The sequence below is a fragment of the Neomonachus schauinslandi genome, chromosome 4 (assembly GCF_002201575.2).
Source record: "Neomonachus schauinslandi chromosome 4, ASM220157v2, whole genome shotgun sequence".
Classification (NCBI taxonomy): Eukaryota; Metazoa; Chordata; class Mammalia; order Carnivora; family Phocidae; genus Neomonachus; species Neomonachus schauinslandi.
In genome coordinates this window covers 155,087,681-155,107,886 of record NC_058406.1, presented here as the reverse complement: position 1 = coordinate 155,107,886, position 20,206 = coordinate 155,087,681, and the positions used below count along the sequence as shown (strand labels likewise).

General features: G+C 42.4%; 1 protein-coding gene across 1 annotated transcript in view; it reads left to right on the top strand.

Annotated features, from left to right (window-relative positions):
- The window catches only part of DPYS (dihydropyrimidinase), a 66,101-nt gene extending 48,874 nt beyond the window's left edge, over positions 1-17,227 (top strand). The window contains exons 8-9 of the mRNA XM_044914277.1: positions 16,094-16,301; positions 17,031-17,227. Coding sequence (XP_044770212.1) covers positions 16,094-16,301; positions 17,031-17,090 — 268 coding nt within the window. The 3' untranslated portion in view covers positions 17,091-17,227. The remainder of the gene's footprint in view (positions 1-16,093; positions 16,302-17,030) is intronic.
- The last annotated feature ends 2,979 nt before the right edge of the window (positions 17,228-20,206 follow it).

Below are 20,206 nucleotides of genomic sequence, written 5' to 3'. Positions count from 1 at the left end.
TGGAATACCACCAGACAGGAACATGTGAGGCTGATTAGTTTTATACTAAATGTAGAACTTTGCATTTCCTTTATTACATTTTTTTTAGGATGCACTTTATGAAATTGCCATATGCAGGTTACAAACAGTGAAATGTAAGCAATTGCATGAAGTTCCAATATCTTTTTTTTTTTTTTAAAGATTTTATTTATTTATTTGACAGAGAGAGAGAGATCACAAGTAGGCAGACAGGCAGGCAGAGGGAGAGGGAGAAGCAGGCTCACCGCCGAGCAGGGAGCCCGATGCGGGGCTCGATCCCAGGATGCTGGGATCAAGACCTGAGCCGAAGGCAGATGCTTAACCAACTGAGCCACCCAGGCGCCCGAAGTTCCGATATCTTATTACATTTGTTCAGTTGGTAATTTAAAAACTGGTATTGGGTCTTCCTCTCTGATGTTTTATGTTAAAATGACTAAGAGTATACTCATTGACTGCTTTTCTATATTACACTTTTAAGTCCACTTGAGCAGAGAGTAATTTATAGCATTATAAATTATTCTAGCACTCAATGTTATAATAATTTTTAGAAGATGCAATATTTAATATAGATAGCAAGTGCAAAAAATAATGCCCTTGTGTATTCACCCCCAAAAACTACCTTGGATCCTGGATTTGATGTTTATCACTCCCATGTGTTTTTTTTTTTTTTTCTATTTGTACTATATGGAGATGCCGTCCCAGACCATTATGTATATGTACATATATATAATTTTGTGAATTTTTAGCTTTGTATGAAGTGTCTTGTACTACATATATTATTGTGTGACTTTCTCAGTACTCTCTTTCTGGGACTTATCCATGTTGAAATGTGTAGGTTGTTTCATTCATTTTCAGTGCTATATAGTATTTGTTTTGTGAATATAGCATAATTGATTATATATTCTTTGCTCAGGACATTTAGGACATTTCACTATTTCAGACACTGTGTACATCCTTGGATACATGTGTGAGAGTTTCTCTAGCACTTCCATCTAGCCCCTGATTTCTTTGACATCAAATGCTGTCAAATTTTGCCAGTAGAAGCATATAAAATAGCTTGGTTTTTTAAACTAAATGCCGAACTTTCCATTTGTCCCTATTACATTTTATCTTGTCCCACCTTCCTTTATTCAGTTATTAAAAGCCAGACATCAGGCCCCTGCTATGATCCAGAGGCCACAGGAGGTAGCTGAAGACAAAGTGAATAAGGCATAATCTCACTTTTTACCCAGGGTGGCAAGGGCAGGCCTTCCTTTCTGCTGCAGTCATTGATTTTCGAGTTGAGAGTCTTACATTTCAGGTATTAGCTCTCACTGCCGGAGAGATCTGCTCACTCTTACCCATATAAACGGAGATGAAGGAATGTACATATGTGTGTGTGTGTGTATTCACGTAGAGCGATGAGCTGGGAGTGCTCAGTGAGCTGAGCTGCCCGTCTGCCTGTGAATCCAAGGCGGGGGCTACCTCACCGTTCTGCAGGGCAGCAGATTGCATGCCCTGTCCTTGGTGACAAGTGTGCACTTGGCTGGCGTGTGGCATGGGTCCTTGCAAATCTGCCAGCACTCCTGGACGTCACTCCTAGCACGTTTGGCTGGCAGTGGGATTCCTTGGACACGAGAGGACCGTTGACTTGTCCATTTAAAAGATGTCCTGTGCCTGTGAACACCTACTCCACGCCCTCCCACGAGAGTGGCCTTCCCAAACTGGCGCGAGCTTTGGAAGGAGAGTCAGGGAACATTAGGTTTGTTCTGCAGCTGCAGCTGGAATCATATTCTTGCCTGATTTCCTTTGTCTAACTTGATTTCTTTTTGGCTGGGAGGCAAATGGATCAATATTGTTTTTTATGCCGAGATTATGTTGCCTGAAGGAAATTTCCCATCGGTTCAGCGTCCCCGCCTCCAGTCCCATACTGGGGCTGCGTGCCGCGTGGGCAGTGAAGGGCCTCCCCAGATGGGCACGCGAAGCCTGCCATGTGTGCGGAGCCCGCCCGGAGCGCTCTTCTGGGGGATCAAGCGGGCTGCTGCTCTCACAGCAGAGCTTGGCATTTGTGCTTGGCCCTTTTGCACGTGTTTCTCTGGCCGCACTCTCATACAGACAGCTTTCTTTTCTTTTCTTTTATTTATGTTCTGCAAAGCCCTTTCTCCCTACCTTTCCTTTGTATCTTTTTCTATATTTGGCGTGCTCTCTCCCTCTCCAAAAATTTTTCAAGGTAGTTTCTTTCCATTTCTGTTATATTTTCTTCCCGTCTTCCTTCTCCCCACCCTTCCCAACTGTGGTTCTGCCCTTTTTTTTTATTATTATTATGTTATGTTAATCACCATACATTACATCATTAGTTTTTGATGTAGTGTTCCATGATTCATTGTTTGCATGTAACACCCAGTGCTCCATGCAGTACGTGCCCTCTTTAATACCCATCACCAGGCTAACCCATCCCCCCACGCCAAGATGTCCATCGACAGATGAATGGATAAAGAAGATGTGGTGTATATATGCAATGGAATATTATGCAGCCATCAAAAGGAATGAAATCTTGCCATTTGCTATGATGTGGCTGGAACTGGAGGGTATTATGCTGAGCGAAATAAGTCAATCAGAGAAAGACAAGTATCATATGATCTCACGGATATGAGGAATTCTTAATCTCAGGAAACAAACTGAGGGTTGCTGGAGTGGTGGAGGGTGGGAGGGATGGGGTGGCTGGGTGATAGGCATTGGGGAGGGTATGTGCTATGGTGAGCGCTGTGAATTGTGTAAGACTGTTGAATCACAGATTTGTACCTCTGAAACAAATAATACATTATATGTTAAAAAAAAAAAAAAGAAAGATAGTAGGAAGGGAGAAATGAAGGGGGGAAATCGATGAGGGGTTCTGCCCTTTTCTTATCACCATCAGAGGGAAATGCTCATACTTTGCTCTCAGTTTCATTCTCCTATGAGGCATTTAAGGAAAGCTAGGATTCTGGAGGCAGAAGCATGAGAAGGCAGTTTACCCACACGGAAAAAACTGGAGCATTGATCTGTGTGGAAGGGTTGCTGAATTCCTCATGTGGTCGGGGGAAGAAAGACAGTAGTAATCAGTTGTCTATAAACACGTATTTACTGCATGCTCACTCTGTGTTAAGATATGCCATTGCTCAGTGCTGTGAGGGACCTAAGTAAAGGTATAATACTGGCCACCAAAGAGGCTGCATTCTGGTTGGACAGACAAGATATACACATGGGAAAGGATAAATAACTCTTGGAAGAGGAAAATAAGAACAGCTCAACACAGCAGTTTAAGAAGTGGGAAGGGTCTCATGTGCTTCACTCCCCAACAAATGAGTGGTCTAACTAATTGTCCTGAGTTGAGGTCATCAAGACTTCACCAAAGGCTGGGTTGGGCTTGTGAAAGGGCTTTGAATTAACTGAATCCTTGGGGTGGCTCTGGGTAAGTAGACAGAGCGCAGTAAAGCCCCAATAAAGTTGGAGAAGTCAGGGGTAAATAAGGAGAAATGGAAAAGATACAATCAAGGGGCTATCAAGGGACCAGAGAGCCTGGGCAGAAGGGTCAGGATGGCAGGCAGTCGAAGTTAAGGTTGGTCCTGGCCGGATTGCGAAGGGCTTTGAATGTTAGTTTAAATATGGGTTTCCTGAGGCAGCACATGTCACTGAATGGTTTTGAGTGAGGGTTGGACTTGGTCGGAACCTGTGCGTCCTCATTTACACATGACGTAAGCAGAAACTCTTACTTGTTGGGTGCGCGGTAGTGCGGAGAATTTAGAGACCAAGAGGAGAATGTCACATTATCAGCTTGTCTTGGTTTGGCCAGAACTTTCCCAGTTTTAGCACTGGAAGTCCCACATCCCAACAAACCCTTCAACCTAAGCCTACAACCAGGACTGCTTGTCTGTCACCTGGGAGGGTGCTTTTGGTCGCAGGTGACAAGCCTAGGAACTCTACCCACACCTGGTCACCCTGGGACCTGAGCGTTTTGATCCTGCATCTAGGCTCATCAGTCGGGAGAGCTTGATGACCCAGTACTTTAGGGTGATGAGTGTGCAGGGCTGGTTGGAGTCTGAGAGAATGGTCAGGAGGCTGTTGGTGGACTCTGGCTTGAGGGGATAAGACCTCAGACAAGATGATGGCAACAAAAGTGTGGGGGGGGGGAAGGAATTGATTTAATTGATTGATTTCCTGGAAGGAAGACTCTTCCCCGACAACTTGGTGGAAGATTGGAAATAAATGAAGTAGAGGAGTCAACTGCAGCTTTATTAATTTATGACCCAAGTATTTATTGAATGCCAACGGGGGCCATACATCGTACTCACAGCTGCGTGAGAAGTGTCTTCCCCTGATGTAACTCAGGACCTAACTGGACTGGTAAAAAAAATACTCAACCTAACTATCGTATAAAGTAATAGATGGGAGTGTGTATGGCCCAGTGGTTAAGGGACGTGGGATCTAGAGCAGAACTGGATCACTGGATTCAAATCCCAGCTATGCCAATACTATCTGCATGACCTTGGAAGCGTTCCTCACCTCTCTGAGGTCAGTTTCCTGCCAGTAAAATACCAGCCTCTGGGGGTTGTTGGAAGGAGATAATACCTTCAACCTGATGTGTTGGCATATAGCAAAACTTTAAGAGACATTAATATCACTATTATCATTATCATACAAAATGATCAGACACGAAAGATTTACAAACTAGCAGGGAGGAATCAGAGTAAATGACCTTTATAATATGGGAATCTAGAGGGACAGACGCTTAGAGAAATCCACAATAGCCCCAGAATTCCAGTTTGTTTTGTCACTCACAGTTTCACTCCTGCTTGTATATCCTCCTCTGCACATTTAGGGTGTAACTGGCAGATCAACGAGGCACAATTGTAGCTGCAACTTGCATAGGAAGCCCTAGACATCAGGTTATACAGGGCTGTTGAACATTTTCTCACTTCTCCAGGCAAGGCTCTCTAGATAATGACTTTGTGTTAGGCCTTTTTTTTTTTTTTTTTTTTAAGATTTTATTTATTTATTTGACAGAGAGAGAGAGCACACAAGCAGGGGGAGCAGCAGACAGAGGGAGAAGCAGGCTCCCCGCTGAGCAGGGAACCCAATGAGGGGCTCGATCCCAGGACCCTGGGATCATAACCTGAGCCAAAGGCAGATGCCCAGATGCCCAATCGACTAAGCCACCCAGGCGCCCCTGTGTTAGACCCTTTATCCAGGTTTCATATACTCGGATAACCTTATAATAAAGTTTTTACTTTTTGTTTTTGCTATTTTAAATCCAGATTTGGGATTATTTCCATTGGACAGATTATTGAAAGCGGAATTACTATATCAAAGTATATGCTGGTTTAAGGGCTCTCTGCATATGTGGTTACCACCCCATAGCTCCTCACCAGCTCTGGACACAATCTTTTTTTCCCCTTTGCTTTTTGTTATTTTTGCAAGTAAAAAATGTTACCTTCAGCTGCAATATATTTGAGCACTAAGGAAGTTGAATACTTTTTCATGTTTATTAGTCATTGGGTTTTTTTTTTTCTTATAGAGAAATATCTACTCATGCCCTTTGTTCTTTTTTCTTTTGGTAACATATTACTTGTCTCTTTATTTAAATAGTCTGTCATATTTCTTGCAAACTCCCCAAAGTTCTTTTGAGGAATAAATGCTATTGTCATGTGAAAGTGTTTCACAGAAACTGTAAAGCGCTATATATATATATATATATATATATATATATATATTATTGTTATTAAAAAGTTGACCTTGTTCATATGTTAGAGTCAAGTTTATAACAAACAGGGCCTTGCAAACTCAGAAATAGTCATGACGAGAGTGGGAGCTTCATTCAGGCAGGGATTTCTATCTGTTTTATTCCCTGCTGGATCTCCAGGGCCTAGAACAGTGCATGGCATGGAATCAATCAGTTGGCAATCAACAGATTGCCATAATCAATGGTAATTAATCAATGGTAATTAATCAATGGTAATTAATCAGTATGTTGGTAACCAATAAATATATGTTAAATGAATGAGTATAAGATAAACACATAGATAGAAAGGGATTTTCTACAACGTTCCACCAAGATGACTTCTTCATTTCACTTTCTTTTTTGCCTCAAGCCAGAAGTGAATAGAACTGTAGACAGCCAGGAGGTCAGAACTTTGAAATAGTAGCCTCACAATTCTGGGCTTACGAAACTCATTTCTTAGCATCTAACTTTCTATATAGTGACATTGTAAGCCTAATTAGCAATTCTTACCACATTTATTTAAGTGATAAACCAGAGACAAGAAGAGTTTAATGACCCAAGCATGGCTTTCAGCAATATGATGAAAGACCCAGTTGTTGTTTTGTTTTTCCTATGAGAGCATTATGAGTCCCTAAATATATGGCACTTCTGAGTCCCCGCATCCCCCATTTGTTGTTTTCTGGCACCTATGAGAATAAATTGTGCACAAAGTCTAGAAGAAAACATGATGGTAGTCCTTAAAATTGATTCATTGTTTGGTTGCCTATTTTGGGGGAAAGGTTTTGCATAGAAATTTATGCTGATGAGTATAATCTCATGTACAGACTTATATTCAACTACCCACCCAGGGGCTTGGTACCGTGTTCTTTTCAACAGTGTTTCCGTTCTGTTTTTATCCTTAATTATCCTACCTCACATTGTGTTTTCCTTTCAAAGTGCTTTAGTATTTCTGGAGGAAGATTGTGTAAATTTTCATATAAAAGCACATTTCATTCAAGACCTGTGTCCTGGATGGATCTCTTCTAGTGGGAGGCAATATATAGTGGTTAAGCACTTAGTATTGGACTCTTACGTATGATATTAGATGAGTTACTCAGCTTCCTTGAGCCTCAATTTCTTTATTTATAAAATAGGTATTTAAAAGCAGCCTGCTTCCTTAGGGTTATAAGGAGGATTACATAAAATAATGCACGAAAAGATGCTAGCATACAGTTTGACATATAAGCATGCAGTAAATAGAGACTGCAACTGAATGTTATTATTTATCATCATCATGTTTGCATTGGTGACTTGGCCATGGCTCCTAGCCACTGAGGTGCTATTAGGAAATGTAAGAAGAGCAAGTAAAAATGTCAAAGGTGAATGCTTTTGGATAGCAAAAGAGAAGGAAAGAGATCCCTGCAAGAAACTATCCCAGACGTGACTCATTGAAATGTCTAGGGAACAGAATCATGCGACATTATGCTTGCCTCTTCACCTCCCCGGGAATCCTGGAGGCCAGGCCTCCCCTCCTCGGATCTCAAACTAGGAATTCTTTCCGACTCCCCGCAGAGCATCTCCCAGTTCTCTGGCAGCCTGCGTTCCCGGAGCCTCACGTGGCCACAGCCTTTGCCTCTCTCCTCCACTAACACACCTCTCAGTTGTCAAGCAGTGATTTTCCAGTGTCAAACTGCATTTCATCTGCCAGTGTTTATGCTTACTACCTCTTTTTATTCCCCTTAGTAGGGATGGAAGGAAAATAGGTCATCTTTCTTTCAGAAAAAAAAAAAAAAGAGTAAGTTTAGAAGTCCCCCAGACATTCATTTCTGGTACCCAGCCTTCTCTTTTCTAACCCCTTCAAGAACTCAACTGTCTTCCCTTTATATTCCAGGCATTCCTTTCTCTTCCTAAAATATAGCATTACAGCTAAACATCCTAAGTATCTGGCCTACTCTGACTTTTCAGGAAGGGATTGTGTGAATGTTAGCCTGTGTATTCCTGCATAGAGAACCGACATCTTGTTTCTCCCCAAGTTGTGCCCATACGTCGTCTGTCAAACAATGTCATCAGCCAAGGGCAAGGCAACTTCCCAGCATGGGGACAATGTAATTACAAGACCAAGTCCACACCACCCCAGAAAGTTACTTTTAACTCTGACCAATCTGTTAGGCCAACAGCCTTGCCTGGTACAAGCAAATAATCAAACCTCACGTATACACACTTACCTGTTCAATATTCATAGGACATACATCCTAGAATCATGCTAGCTTATGTTGAGTCACATTCAGTTCCTGTTCCTTTAAGACACTAAATTATTTTTAGTTCCCCACTTTCTGAAAACTAATATATGGAACATGAAATATTTATGTTAGGTAATAATGTAGACATTTATTAATAAGTTATTTTCAGATAAACAAATATGTATATAAAATGCCTTCTACTTGCTCAAAGCTGTGTGAGGCATGGGAGGTGAAGGAGTGATACCTACTTCCAAGGTCAACTTGTTAAATTCACTTTCTCTAACCATGATCTACACCACCATTCGTGACCTATATGATACGACTTCAAGGACAAAATAGCAGGGTTACCTAACCAATTTATTTCTTCAAGTCAATGTTGGGGAGCATTTTTATGAACTTGCATTAAATGTCTCATCATGCATTGAGCACCAATGGAGTTCCAAGTTATTGTCCAATTTAGATTTAATAACATGGCTGAAGCAATTCCCATTTTCTCTTCTGAGAGGCAGGTGGAAAAGTCTGAAGAGAGGGTGGAAGATTGATGGGTGCAGTGAGCAGCAATTTTGCTTAATAATGACACTGTGCTTGAAGTAGCACCAATTAGCATTTCCAGAGATGTGGCTGCTGTGCCCCCCCATTTATAGAACTTGTCAGGTCCCAGAAATTGACAGAAGAGGTAGTTTGAAATAGACAGTTAGAACACATGTCAAAAAATATATATATATATATATCTTCCATCGTGATCACATTGAGAATGACCGGTCAATTTTGGTTTAAGAAATTTGTAAGAGCATACGAAATCCCTTGCTGCTAAATAGAAAACAAACTAAGAAACATCAGGAAGTATGGAATGAGCTGCTTGCCTTTTGTTTTCTGGTTGATGAAGAATGCTTTCGTTGATTGAATGCTGTGCACGTGGCTTTTCATCAAGCTTTCAAGGGCAGCATTGTCTAGGGGTTCAGACCCCAACCTCTTATCTCACCTGACCTACAGGGACTGTGCAATGTGGGGTGAGTTATAAACCTCTTTGTGTCTCATCCTCAGGCTCGTTGATTGCATGGGAGTAATAATAGCCCCTACTCCACAGAATGATGATTATTCTTTCCTGTGAGTAGATAAGGTGTCCTATAACACAGTGTAGAAAGATGAGGTATAGTTTTAAAGAAGCCACTAAGAGACCTGACATGATTTTTTAAAACTTTTTCGGGTTCTCATGGCAGGCTGATTCAGAATCCACCCGTGCCATGGACAAAGTGGCCGAGCTGGAGAAAATAGAACTAAATACCGAAACAAGTCATTTCTCTGGGGTCAAAAAGACGCACGTTGCTCTCAGAAATCCTCTTGCTCTCCACAGTGTTCTTCCCAAACGCACAGAGGTGGTGTTGCAGTCTCCTGCAGGCTTTGCTTCGGTGACTTTCTCATCTAGAAGAGCACACGGCTCTTTGATAGAAAGCTATTTGCAAAGGGACAGAATGTTTTCTCTGCAGCTGTGATGTCAGTGGTATCAAAGTTATTGACTAAGTTGGAAAATAGCTTGATGTTATCTTCAGGGCTTCTGCTGCCCTGTCGGCTTGGGCCTTGGAGATGTGTATAACTGGGACTTGGTAAGACAACTTTGATGCTCCGCTTCAGGGAGACATGCCCTTTGATACAGGCTCAAAGCGAGCTTGACAAAGAGCAGCTTTTCCCTTGGGGCAGAGTGACCACTGAGAACACCCTCCTAGTGAATCTGCTAATGAAGAGGGAGTGGCCCAGGAACCCGAGCCTCCCTTAGCCCCTGGGAAGGCTTTAATCATCCCTATCCTTCCTGCCACGCCCACCCCCACCCCCCAAACAGGCCAACAGCCCAGCCATCCGGTCATTCGAGAGAAGGGATCTCTCAAAAGGCTACTCTCCTGAGCTACCTTGCATACTGTTAAATTTGAAAAAGATTTAGTGATGAATCTCATAGCTCTTGGGTCTGGCTTACAACTGGAATCAGAGCATCGCCCCACCTTTGCATCTGTTCTGCAGACACATTTGGTTGAACATAGCTTCTAGGTCCCTTTTGCATCACAGAACTTTTGAACTTTGCCTCAGAGTTATTATCCATGGGCTCTTCGTTAAGGCACTTACTCTCCAAGGGACAAAATCTTTATCAGTCAGGGTTTTTGGCTGCAAATCAGAGTAACCGACTCGTTCTCCCTTAAGCAAAAAACACACGCTACGGGATGGCTATGGGGAGCTCACCGACCAAAGGAACAGCCAGGGCTGCAGGCTTGGGAAGGGTGGAGCCTGGGCTGCCTGCAGCAGGAATTGGGTTTGCATTCAGGAATGCACCTGCCGATCACTTTTAATTATTTTTTCACTCTGCCAATGATTCAGATTGCTAGGAAACAAAATGCAATTGCTCATCCCTTGGTTATGTAAGAACAGGGCACCATGCCCAACTGTCTTACCAAATTCTCTCCAATGGGGGAGAGAAAGGTCTTAAAGAAAGATTGGGGTGCTGACACCAGAGGAAGGGAGAATGAAAGCCAAGGGACAAAACTACGGTGCTTGCCGCCTTGCATTTCTCAGGATGGAACTATGTGTGTGGCCCATTTCAGAACCAAAGTCCCCTGCAAATCTCCATGACACCTGCTCCAATGTGTCTGACGGTGTTGCCGAACCTTACAACGATGACACACGAGTCTGTTAATTCAGTCTCTCTTTTAGTCAGAGTCTGGGTTGGGGCGCCTGGGTGGCTCAGTCGTTAAGCGTCTGCCTGGCTCAGTCATTAAGGGTCTGCCTTCGGCTCAGGTCATGATCCCAGGGTCCTGGGACCGAGCCCCGCATCGGGCTCCCTGTTCAGTGGGGAGCCTGCTTCTCCCTCTCCTGCTCCCCCTGCTTGTGTTCCCTCTCTGGCTGTGTCTCTGTCAAATAAATAAAATCTTAAAAAAAAAAAAAATAGTCAGAGTTTGGGTAAGGGCGTTCTTGCTTTCTTCCAAAATGGTGTCTCAGTGTTCAAAGCATTGCCAGCTCATCAGGTGACGTGGGGCCCATTGGCTCTGCGGGTGGGGGGGTGGGGGGGGTTGTTATGAGTCTGACCTTGGCTTTATACCTGAGCTTGTGCTGCATCTGAGGGAGCCCCTGTGAGCAACTTAGGAAAACCAGGGGGATGTTTCATTATTTTTCCATGAAGTTCTGAGAAGGATGGGTCCATTCCTATGTCCTGCATGACAGTGGCCTGATCCAGGCAGCGAAGAGTCTGTGCTTAATGCTCCCCTCTGCTCAGGACCTGTCACTGGGACAGGCCTGAAGGGTGGTTGGACTCAGGCTTCATGCTTAAGGAAGCCCTCAATTTTATACCTTTGAGATGATCACCAAAGATTTTTCTAAAAGTCCCAGAGGTACACTGCAAATATTAAAAGAAAAATATGTATCAGGCAAGGTTCTTAGCTGTAACCGAGAGAAATCTACTCGAGGTAAACAAAAGGGGAATGTGTTAAAGGACACTGGGGGGCTCAGAAGAATCTCCAGAAGGACCAGAGGACCAGGCTGAGAGGCTGTCCAGCCAGGACCAATACCCTGAGCCTACCACAGGGCAACGGGGAGCCCCAGTGCAGTCCCTGGGCACAGTTAGCATGGAAGCAAGGTCGGACCCCACTGCTAAACTTCTGTCACAGCTGGCCCTAAAAACAAGATTTATCCATCTCCATCCCCACTGACATGGATTCTTGTGATACCTGTATCCGGAGTCGCCAGCTTGCCATGCAAAGACTGGCATGAAGACATGATTTTGGAGGAGGCCAGATCCCATAACTGGGCCCCAGCTGCGAAGGAGGGTGGGAAAGCATGTTCTTGCCTCTTGCCTTAACAGAAGGCCTCTGCCTTTAATGGAGCATGTTCAAAGGAACAACAGGTATCCTTCCAAAGGCAATTGTGTGACTTTGAACTTGTATTCATTCCATTAACCGACCACATCTCCCACACTGCACTGGTAACGAATAGATTTTAAATATATTTCGTAGTAATTTTAGAAATCTTGTGATGATATTGCATTCTATTTTTCTTTAAAACAATTAAATATTGAAGTGTACCACAATTTTTTTAACCTTCTTATGGCAGGATTACAAATATACCTGGATTCTCAAGTGAAAGTTATTCTGACCTCTCAAAGGTTCATTCATTTTCAGACTTTGTGATCCTTGGGCAAGCTCTCATACAGCTCTATTTTAGCATTATCAGCAGGGACATGGGGTAATAATACTTACCTGTGTATGTATTAGTGTTGATCATATCGGCATTGCTAAATATTGCTAGGTATTGATGAACAAGCATTTCATATAACTTGATAAGATGCAATTAAGAATGATAATGATAACAATTTACTTTATTTATTTATGTCTGTCTGTATTAGTATTGAGTTTGTATAGCTCACCAGAAATGTCAAATATACAACGGAACTCTGGGATTAGATGTTTACCTCTCCTTTAATTTAGTGCTCTATTTCCAAAACGCAGTCACGTCCTAGAGGACAGGGGAGGCAGGAAATAAAACATACAGAAGGAAAATCGTGCGATTCTTTTTGTTCATTTCCTACATATTTATTAAGCACCTACTGTGTGCTGGGGATGAAACAACATGGCCTCAGTCTTAAAGTGTGCACCAAGTAGGAAAAGAGGGACTTATCTGGAGATCGTTAGATGACTTAGCATTCAGATAGTGCTAACCCACAGAAAGAGGGCCATTGGGGTCAGCTTCTCAGGGCCAGGATTCTCTTTTCCCCCCAGCTTTTTGAGATGTTACGAACGTGGCCCTAGGACTCTTGAGCGGGGTCTTAGGGAAGGTGGACATGAGCAAGGAGGAGGGATCTGGAGTGAAGAAAACTCCATGCACCAAGATGCAGAAGTGTGAAAGTTCCTCAAGTTCATGCACCAAGATCCAGAAGCGCAGAAGCTCTTACAGAACTGTAGGATTGCAGCTGGGCCTGGAAGGCAAGGGCTGGGAGAGGAGAGGCGCCCAGTCCGACACCTCTGAATGGGAAAGTGCAAGCGAGTTCTTTTTGCTGCTGGTGATACTGCCTGGAATTTACATTTTGTGCTAATTGGACCTCATTTACATAATGCTTTATTATAAAGAGTCACTTAGATGTTGCCTAATTGTCTTCTCTCTCTTGCAACCCCAAGGCTGAGAAAGTCAAGGTCATGACCTTTATTTGGCTAAGGCAGAGAAATCTGATTTGACATTTTGCTGTCACAGACCTTTAGCTTTCTTATTTGGGTCTTTTTGCATATCCGTTCATTCCTAGCTCACAAAAACACTTCACTGTGTGTATTTCGTTTTGTTTTTGTCTGCCCGCATATGTATTTTCCCTGTAGATATAATATACATACTTCGTATATAATGTTTTTCCGTGTATTATTATCCAGTTTTCATTTTCTTTGCTTCCCCAGCATATTCTTTATTTTTTAAAGATTTTTTAAAAATTTATTTATTTGACAGAGAGAGAGACAGTGAGAGAGGGAACACAAGGAGGGGGAGTGGGAGAGGGAGAAGCAGGCTTCCCGCGGAGCAGGGAGCCCGATGTGGGGCTCAGTCAATCCCAGGACCCTGGGATCATGACCTGAGCCAAAGGCAGACACTTAACGACTGAGCCACCCAGGCGCCCCACCCCAGCATATTCTTAATTCTAGTCTTTCATAGATGCCTGATATTCCATTGAATAGTCATTAGGAAATCGTTATGCTTCAGATTTTGAATAGTTTAGGCAATATCATGATGACAGTCTTGGTGTATGGAGCTTATTTCTTCTGTTAAATCATTTCCCTAAGAGCGTCAGTAATTCTTAACTTCCCATCAGGAAAAATAGAATTTTATGATTTAGAGTTTCCCCTTATTTGCCTCCCGTTCTTGGATTGAATAACCACTTCAGCATGGATTTTTATGCATTTTCCTTTCTCTATCTAGTGGCCTTACAGTCATGTTTATGTCACGTTTTACAGAACAAGCCCAAGAGTTCCTGCTCTCAGTGTGCCTGTGGTAGCTAGGAAAGCCACAGCCCAGACTACAGAAGTATCCGAAAGAGACTGTGGTGGTCGTAAAAACTCACTTTAACGTGCGGGTCTGAAGCTCCTCTATGTTGTTCCTTAGATTTATTTTCTCTGAGTTTGTATCTCTCATCACCAACTCATAGCTCATAACTCATTCTATTCTTAGTAATCCATTAAATATTTTATTCATTTTCCTACTTTAGTGACTTACTATTTGATCAGTAGCCTTCCCTCCTCCTTAGTGTTTGAAATTATTATTGCTATATTTGTACCTACCTCTGATTCATTTGATCTTTTCAACTTTTCTTTGTTTTGTTTTGTTTTTTAAGATTTTATTTATTTATTTGAGAGAGAGAATGAGATAGAGAGAGCATGAGAAGGGGGAGGGTCAGAGGGAGAAGCAGACTCCCTGCCGAGCAGGAAGCCCGATGCGGGACTCGATCCAGGGACTCCAGGATCATGACCTGAGCCGAAGGCAGTCGCTTAACCGACTGAGCCACCCAGGCGCCCCTGTTTTGTTTTGTTTTTAAGATTTATTTATTTATTCGAGGTGGGGCAGGGGCAGAGGGAGGGAGAGAGAGTCTTAAGCAGACTCTGCATTGGGCATGGAGCCTGATGCAGGGCTCGATCTCACGACCCTGAGATCATGACCTGAGCTGAAACCAAGAGTTGGACACTTACCAACTGTGCCCCCCAGGTGCCCCTTTACAACTTTTCTTTGTATCATTTAAGTTGGTTCCTAAAGCCTGTCTTTGTGGATGGTGGTGAGGAGTGTAGGAAGGTAAGAGGGGAACAAAGAGGCCAATAAGAGGTATTGGGGGTCACTCAGATGACAGATGATGGTGGCATGGACTTGGGTGGAAACGATGGGGAGCAACAGAAGTGGGCAGGTTTGGGATTTATTATTATTATTATTATTATTATTATTATTATTACTGGAGATAGAACCAACAGGCTTGATGATAGTTTGACTGGGCAGGGGGGGGGGGTGTGGAAAAGTAAAGAGTATCATTTCCTGAGTTGGGGAACTCAAGGGAAGAATAAACCCGAGTGGGGAGTTGTGGGAGGCATTAAAAATCAATTCTGTTTGGACGTGTTAGGGTTGTAAACCAAGTAGGTAGTTGGGTGTAGGATTCTGGACCCAAGATCCAGGCCAGCATTGTCTCGTTCATTTCTAGGATGGCAGCACACAAAAGCCTGAATCTCCCAGCTCCATCCTTCCAGGTTAGAGTTGAGAGAGCTTTGGATTGCTGTTCCTTTGACTCAGACTCAGCCTTGGGGTTTTTAGCAAAGTACTTCTCTTCAGTCCATTCCTGAGGAGGGCTTGTAGAAACTTCTACCAGAATTCAGATTATGCTCATATTAGTCACTGCTGCCAGATCACTTCCCCTCACCCCTTTCCACTAAATAAGATTTAGGACAAGAAGACATCCAGCATTTCCAAGGATCTAGCCTGGAAGTCATCAATCATATTGTGTCAGATTGAAAGTATTAATAAACTACTGAGAATGATGATGAATTTGCAAATGGATGACATAGATCCTGCTAAGAGATTATATTCTAATGTATTTTGTTATTTTATTATCCTCAAATTTTCAGTTTTGCTGCAGACAATGGAAAGAAATTCAAGATACAATTTTCCTTGATAACAACCAAATTCAATTTGGTAACTATCAATTAGCAAATCCCTCTGGAAAGGGAGGGACAGGAATGGGATTTGGGGAGAGGTAATGAAGAAGCTGACATGCATCTGCAAAAAGATAAAATTCTGTAGAGCTGGGTACTGGGTCAGGATGTTCATCAGACTCATACATGTTGTAAAAAATTTAAAAATCTAAACATGAAAGACAATACCTTCCTTTCACCCACTTCATCCTTATTAATCACCATAAGAAGTGATCTATTGGGTTTTTTCTCAGAAAATGTAATTACTTTGTAATGAAATGTTAATGCTATGTTCTATTCTTAAAGTCGCTTGTGCAAATAATAAAGCTTAATATGGCTTAATAGAGTTGCTAAATTTTCTTCTAAAGTCATTCTTTTAATACTTATATTTGTCAGATGGGCTGGTGATGATGCGGGGGGGTCCTTGTTTTTATAAACAGGACTATTTCGGCAAGAACACATCATCAGGCTGTTAACTTCAACATCTTCGAGGGCATGGTTTGCCATGGGGTGCCCCTCGTGACTATTTCCAGAGGCAAAGTGGTGTTTGAAGCTGGAGTTTTCAGTGTCTCAGCAGGAGATGGGAAGTTTATTCCTCGCAAACCATTTGCTGAGTATGTTTACAAACGGATCAAACAGCGGGACCAGGTGAGTTGTGCAAAAGTGGGCTGTTACCAGGGGCTGGACTGTCACCTGTTTCTGGATGTTGGTGGTGGTGTTGTCACATACGCTCGGTTTAACACATTCTTGGGATGGCAGGATTGATAGGGGAGGTTCCAGAAAATACCAGTTTTCAAAGAAAGAATCATTATTGGATGGATGCGTTTTCCTTTGATGATTGGTGTGTCTATTGAGGGTTTCCTCACGACCAAGTCAGGTTTCCCCAGGCAAGTTCAGGGTTCTGGGGACTTTTGGCAGGTGAATTAGTCAGTGTCCTCCAGGAAGCAGACACTTATGTTTTTATTAGGGGAAACACCTGTGTGAAAAGATGGGAGGGAGCTAGAAAAGGCTGGGAGAGCTTTCAGACTGCAATTCAAGTCTGCCCTGGTGAAGGAGAGAGAAAAAGGAGTGAAAGCATCCTAGTCTTCATACAGTCTAAGATAGATTGAGCAGGGCCTTGGGGTAGCCCTCGAGCCAAGTCTCCCGTCAACCAGCTACATGGCATGCTGTCATTTTCTGGAAGCAGCTATGGGAGGTGTGGTCTCTGTGCAGAAATAGAGGTGGAGTTCAGAGCTTAGCAATGAATGGCTCCTCAAAAAATTCTGCTCCTTATAGTTGAATGTATGAAGGTTCATTCTAATGGCATGAGAGCAATGGTAGAGTTTGGGGTTCAGGTAGATCTAAATATGAATTCTACCTTGCCCTTCCATTTCCTAGCTGTGTGGCCAAGAGCAAGATCTCTCATCCTTGGACTCAGTTGCCTCATCTAGAGAATGACAACATTTCCTCCTTAACAAATTGTAAGACTCAAATGAGAATTTTAAATATAATGCCCATAGTAGGAATCAAATGTTAGTTTTGTCTCTTTGCTTTCCTCTTTTGATGACTAAATCCATAACAAAGTTCCCCCAAGACTTTGTAATAAATCTGTTATTATAAAAGAGATATTTGTTCTTAATATATCTTGGGCTTTCACACCTTTGTTTACTTTACACTGTGTTCTGAAAATTCATCTCACTAAATACACTAACTTATTAGGAAATTTCAGATTAAAGCCATATCAACTGCTGGATTTGGGGTGGGAGGAGGCAGTCTGTGTCCTTAATCCCACATGGACACAATAGGCCAGGACTGGATGGCCAAGACCTTCCAAGGCTGCCTTTCTGATTTTTACTCTGCAGACTTCATTCGCTATGTTCCTCATCTGGCCATAGAGACAGTAGAGTTTGGAACCCTTGGATTAGTTCTAAGGCTTCTCTCTCTTCTTTCCATTTTAAAATATACTTCTATTTTCCTAAAGTTCTCTGGCTGTTTTTCAGTGCATTCCATTTGGGTCTTGTAGTCTGTTTGGTTTTTCCTCTTATGCCTTGTGAGAAATTTTTACTTGTGGATTCTCAGAGTCCATTATACAAGATTCATCCTGTTTGTTGTTGTTGTTTTAACACTTCCTAAAGCTTTGATTAAGTAGATAAGCTCTCCAGAAGGTTTTTAAATTCTCAGGGTGCTATAATTCTTTATAAACTACATTTCAGTCAAAATGTTTACGATTACAGTTCATTCTGCTAAGGTTAATTTGTAAATGTTGACACTGACAGGTGACAGGTAAATAGTGACTAGAAGCAGCCTATGTGTTTCTGACCATTTATGTGATAGATAACAGCAGTACTGACATTTACTAACTGCTAACTGAGTGCAAGTCAGGGCATGGGTGCTGTTGCTGTAACAGCTCTGTGAGGGAAAGAAGTATTATTTTGCCCATTTTAAACATTAGAAAATAGGCTTCAAGAAACTAAGACACTGATCCAGGTCACACAGCTAGTATATGGCAGGGCCAAAACATAAACTCTGGTTATTTGATTCCAAAAACTGTATACGTGAGCAGTAAATGATATTGTAGATCATAAAGATTGAGTTAAGTGAGTTCATGGGAGATAAATGATTCAGCATTTGCTGTGAAAAACAACAGTCTCTCAAAAAATAATTAATCTGAATTGGAGGCATTGCTAGCAGCAAATTCATTCATGCAGCTGCAGTAGTAATCCAAGGGATGAGCCGAAAGGGAGAGGCTTAGGGGATCATAAGGAGGGGGAATCAACAGAACTGAGTGATAGGTTAGGTGACACTTGAAGGGATTCAAGAAGGGGTGGCTCCTGGTTCTGGTTCAGTTCTGGTTGTTCACCAGCAGGGACGCTAGACTACCTGGGGACGCCTGACAGACTGTATTTAAATGGCTGACCTTACCTGAGTCTTTCTCTTGTAGAGAAGATGTTTGAAGCAGCAGAGATCACCAAATGACTGGCTTCATCAGTTCTCCTTTATAAATGATCATTTTATGTTTTGTGGGCAAAATTCATGTCAACTTCCTCTTTCAAGAGTTCACTACCAATTTTGTGAGTTAGTTTCCTAGTATTTTCTTCTGACATGACCAACTTTTAAGGCATTCAAGTACATTACTGTTTTTTGCAATAACAATAAGTGATAGTTGTTATCATTATTGTCATGTGTTGTTCTGAGCACTTACTATCTGCCAGGTAGTTTATATTCATTATTTTACTTAATCTGCATCACAAGCCGTATGGTAGATATTATCTTCCTCATCTTACAGAATAGAAAGCTGAGTCTCAGCAAGATTAAATAACTTTCCCTGGGATAAGCAGTAAGAAACCTGCTCCAGGAAAGGGGAACCCTCCTACACTGTTGGTGGGAATGCAAGCTGGTGCAGCCACTCTGGAAAACAGTATGGAGGTTCCTCAAAAAGTTGAAAATAGAGCTACCCTATGACCCAGCAATTGCACTACTGGGTATTTACCCCAAAGATACAAAAGTAGGGATCCGAAAGGGTACGTGCACCCCGATGTTTATAGCAGCAATGTCCACAATAGCCAAACTGTGGAAAGAGCCAAGATGTCCATTCACAGATGAATGGATAAAGAAGATGTGGTATATATATACAATGGAATATTATGCAGCCACCAAAAGGAATGAGATCTTGCCATTTGCAACGACGTGGATGGAACTGGAGGGTATTATGCTGAGTGAAATAAGTCAAACAGAGAAAGACACGTATCATATGACCTCATTGATATGAGGAATTCTTAATCACAGGAAACAAACTGAGGGTTGCTGGAGTGGGGGTTGGGGTGGGAGGGATGGGGTGACTGGGTGATAGACACTGGGGAGGGTATGTGCTGTGGTAAGCGCCTGAATTGTGCAGACTGTTGAATCTCAGATCTGTACCTCTGAAACAAATAATGCAATATATGTTAAGAAAAAAAAAAAGAAGAAGAAGAAGGTAGCAGGAGGGGAAGAATGAAGGGGGGGAAATCGGAGGGGTAGACGAACCATGAGAGACGATGGACTCTGAGAAACAAACTGAGGGTTCTAGAGGGGAGGGGGGTGGGAGGATGGGTTAGCCTGGTGGTGGGTATTGAGGAGGGCACATTCTGCATGGAGCACTGGGTGTTATGCACAAACAATGAATCATGGAACACTACATCTAAAACTAATGATGGAATGTATGGGGATTAACATAAGAATAAAAAAAAATAAAAAAATAAAAAATAAAAGAAACCTGCTCCAGAAAAATACCAGTTTATGAGTGGGAATAAGAGTTGGAAGGCAAGCAAAAACAGCCTATACCATTTCTCCTGTTCACTTGTTATCCAACCCAAGAACATTAATCACTTACCATTCTGGACGCCCGAAGAACAGATGGTAGAGACACATCACCTGCTCCAGAACTCACCTGATCTGGCTGGAGTGTTGGTTTCTTGAGGACAGCATCTTATATTTTCATGCCCAGTGCTTGGTACTAGTAGGAATTTGACAAATAAACAAACTACAAATGGAAGGAGCAAAGACTATAGTTTCAGAGGTCATAGGAGGAAATTTAA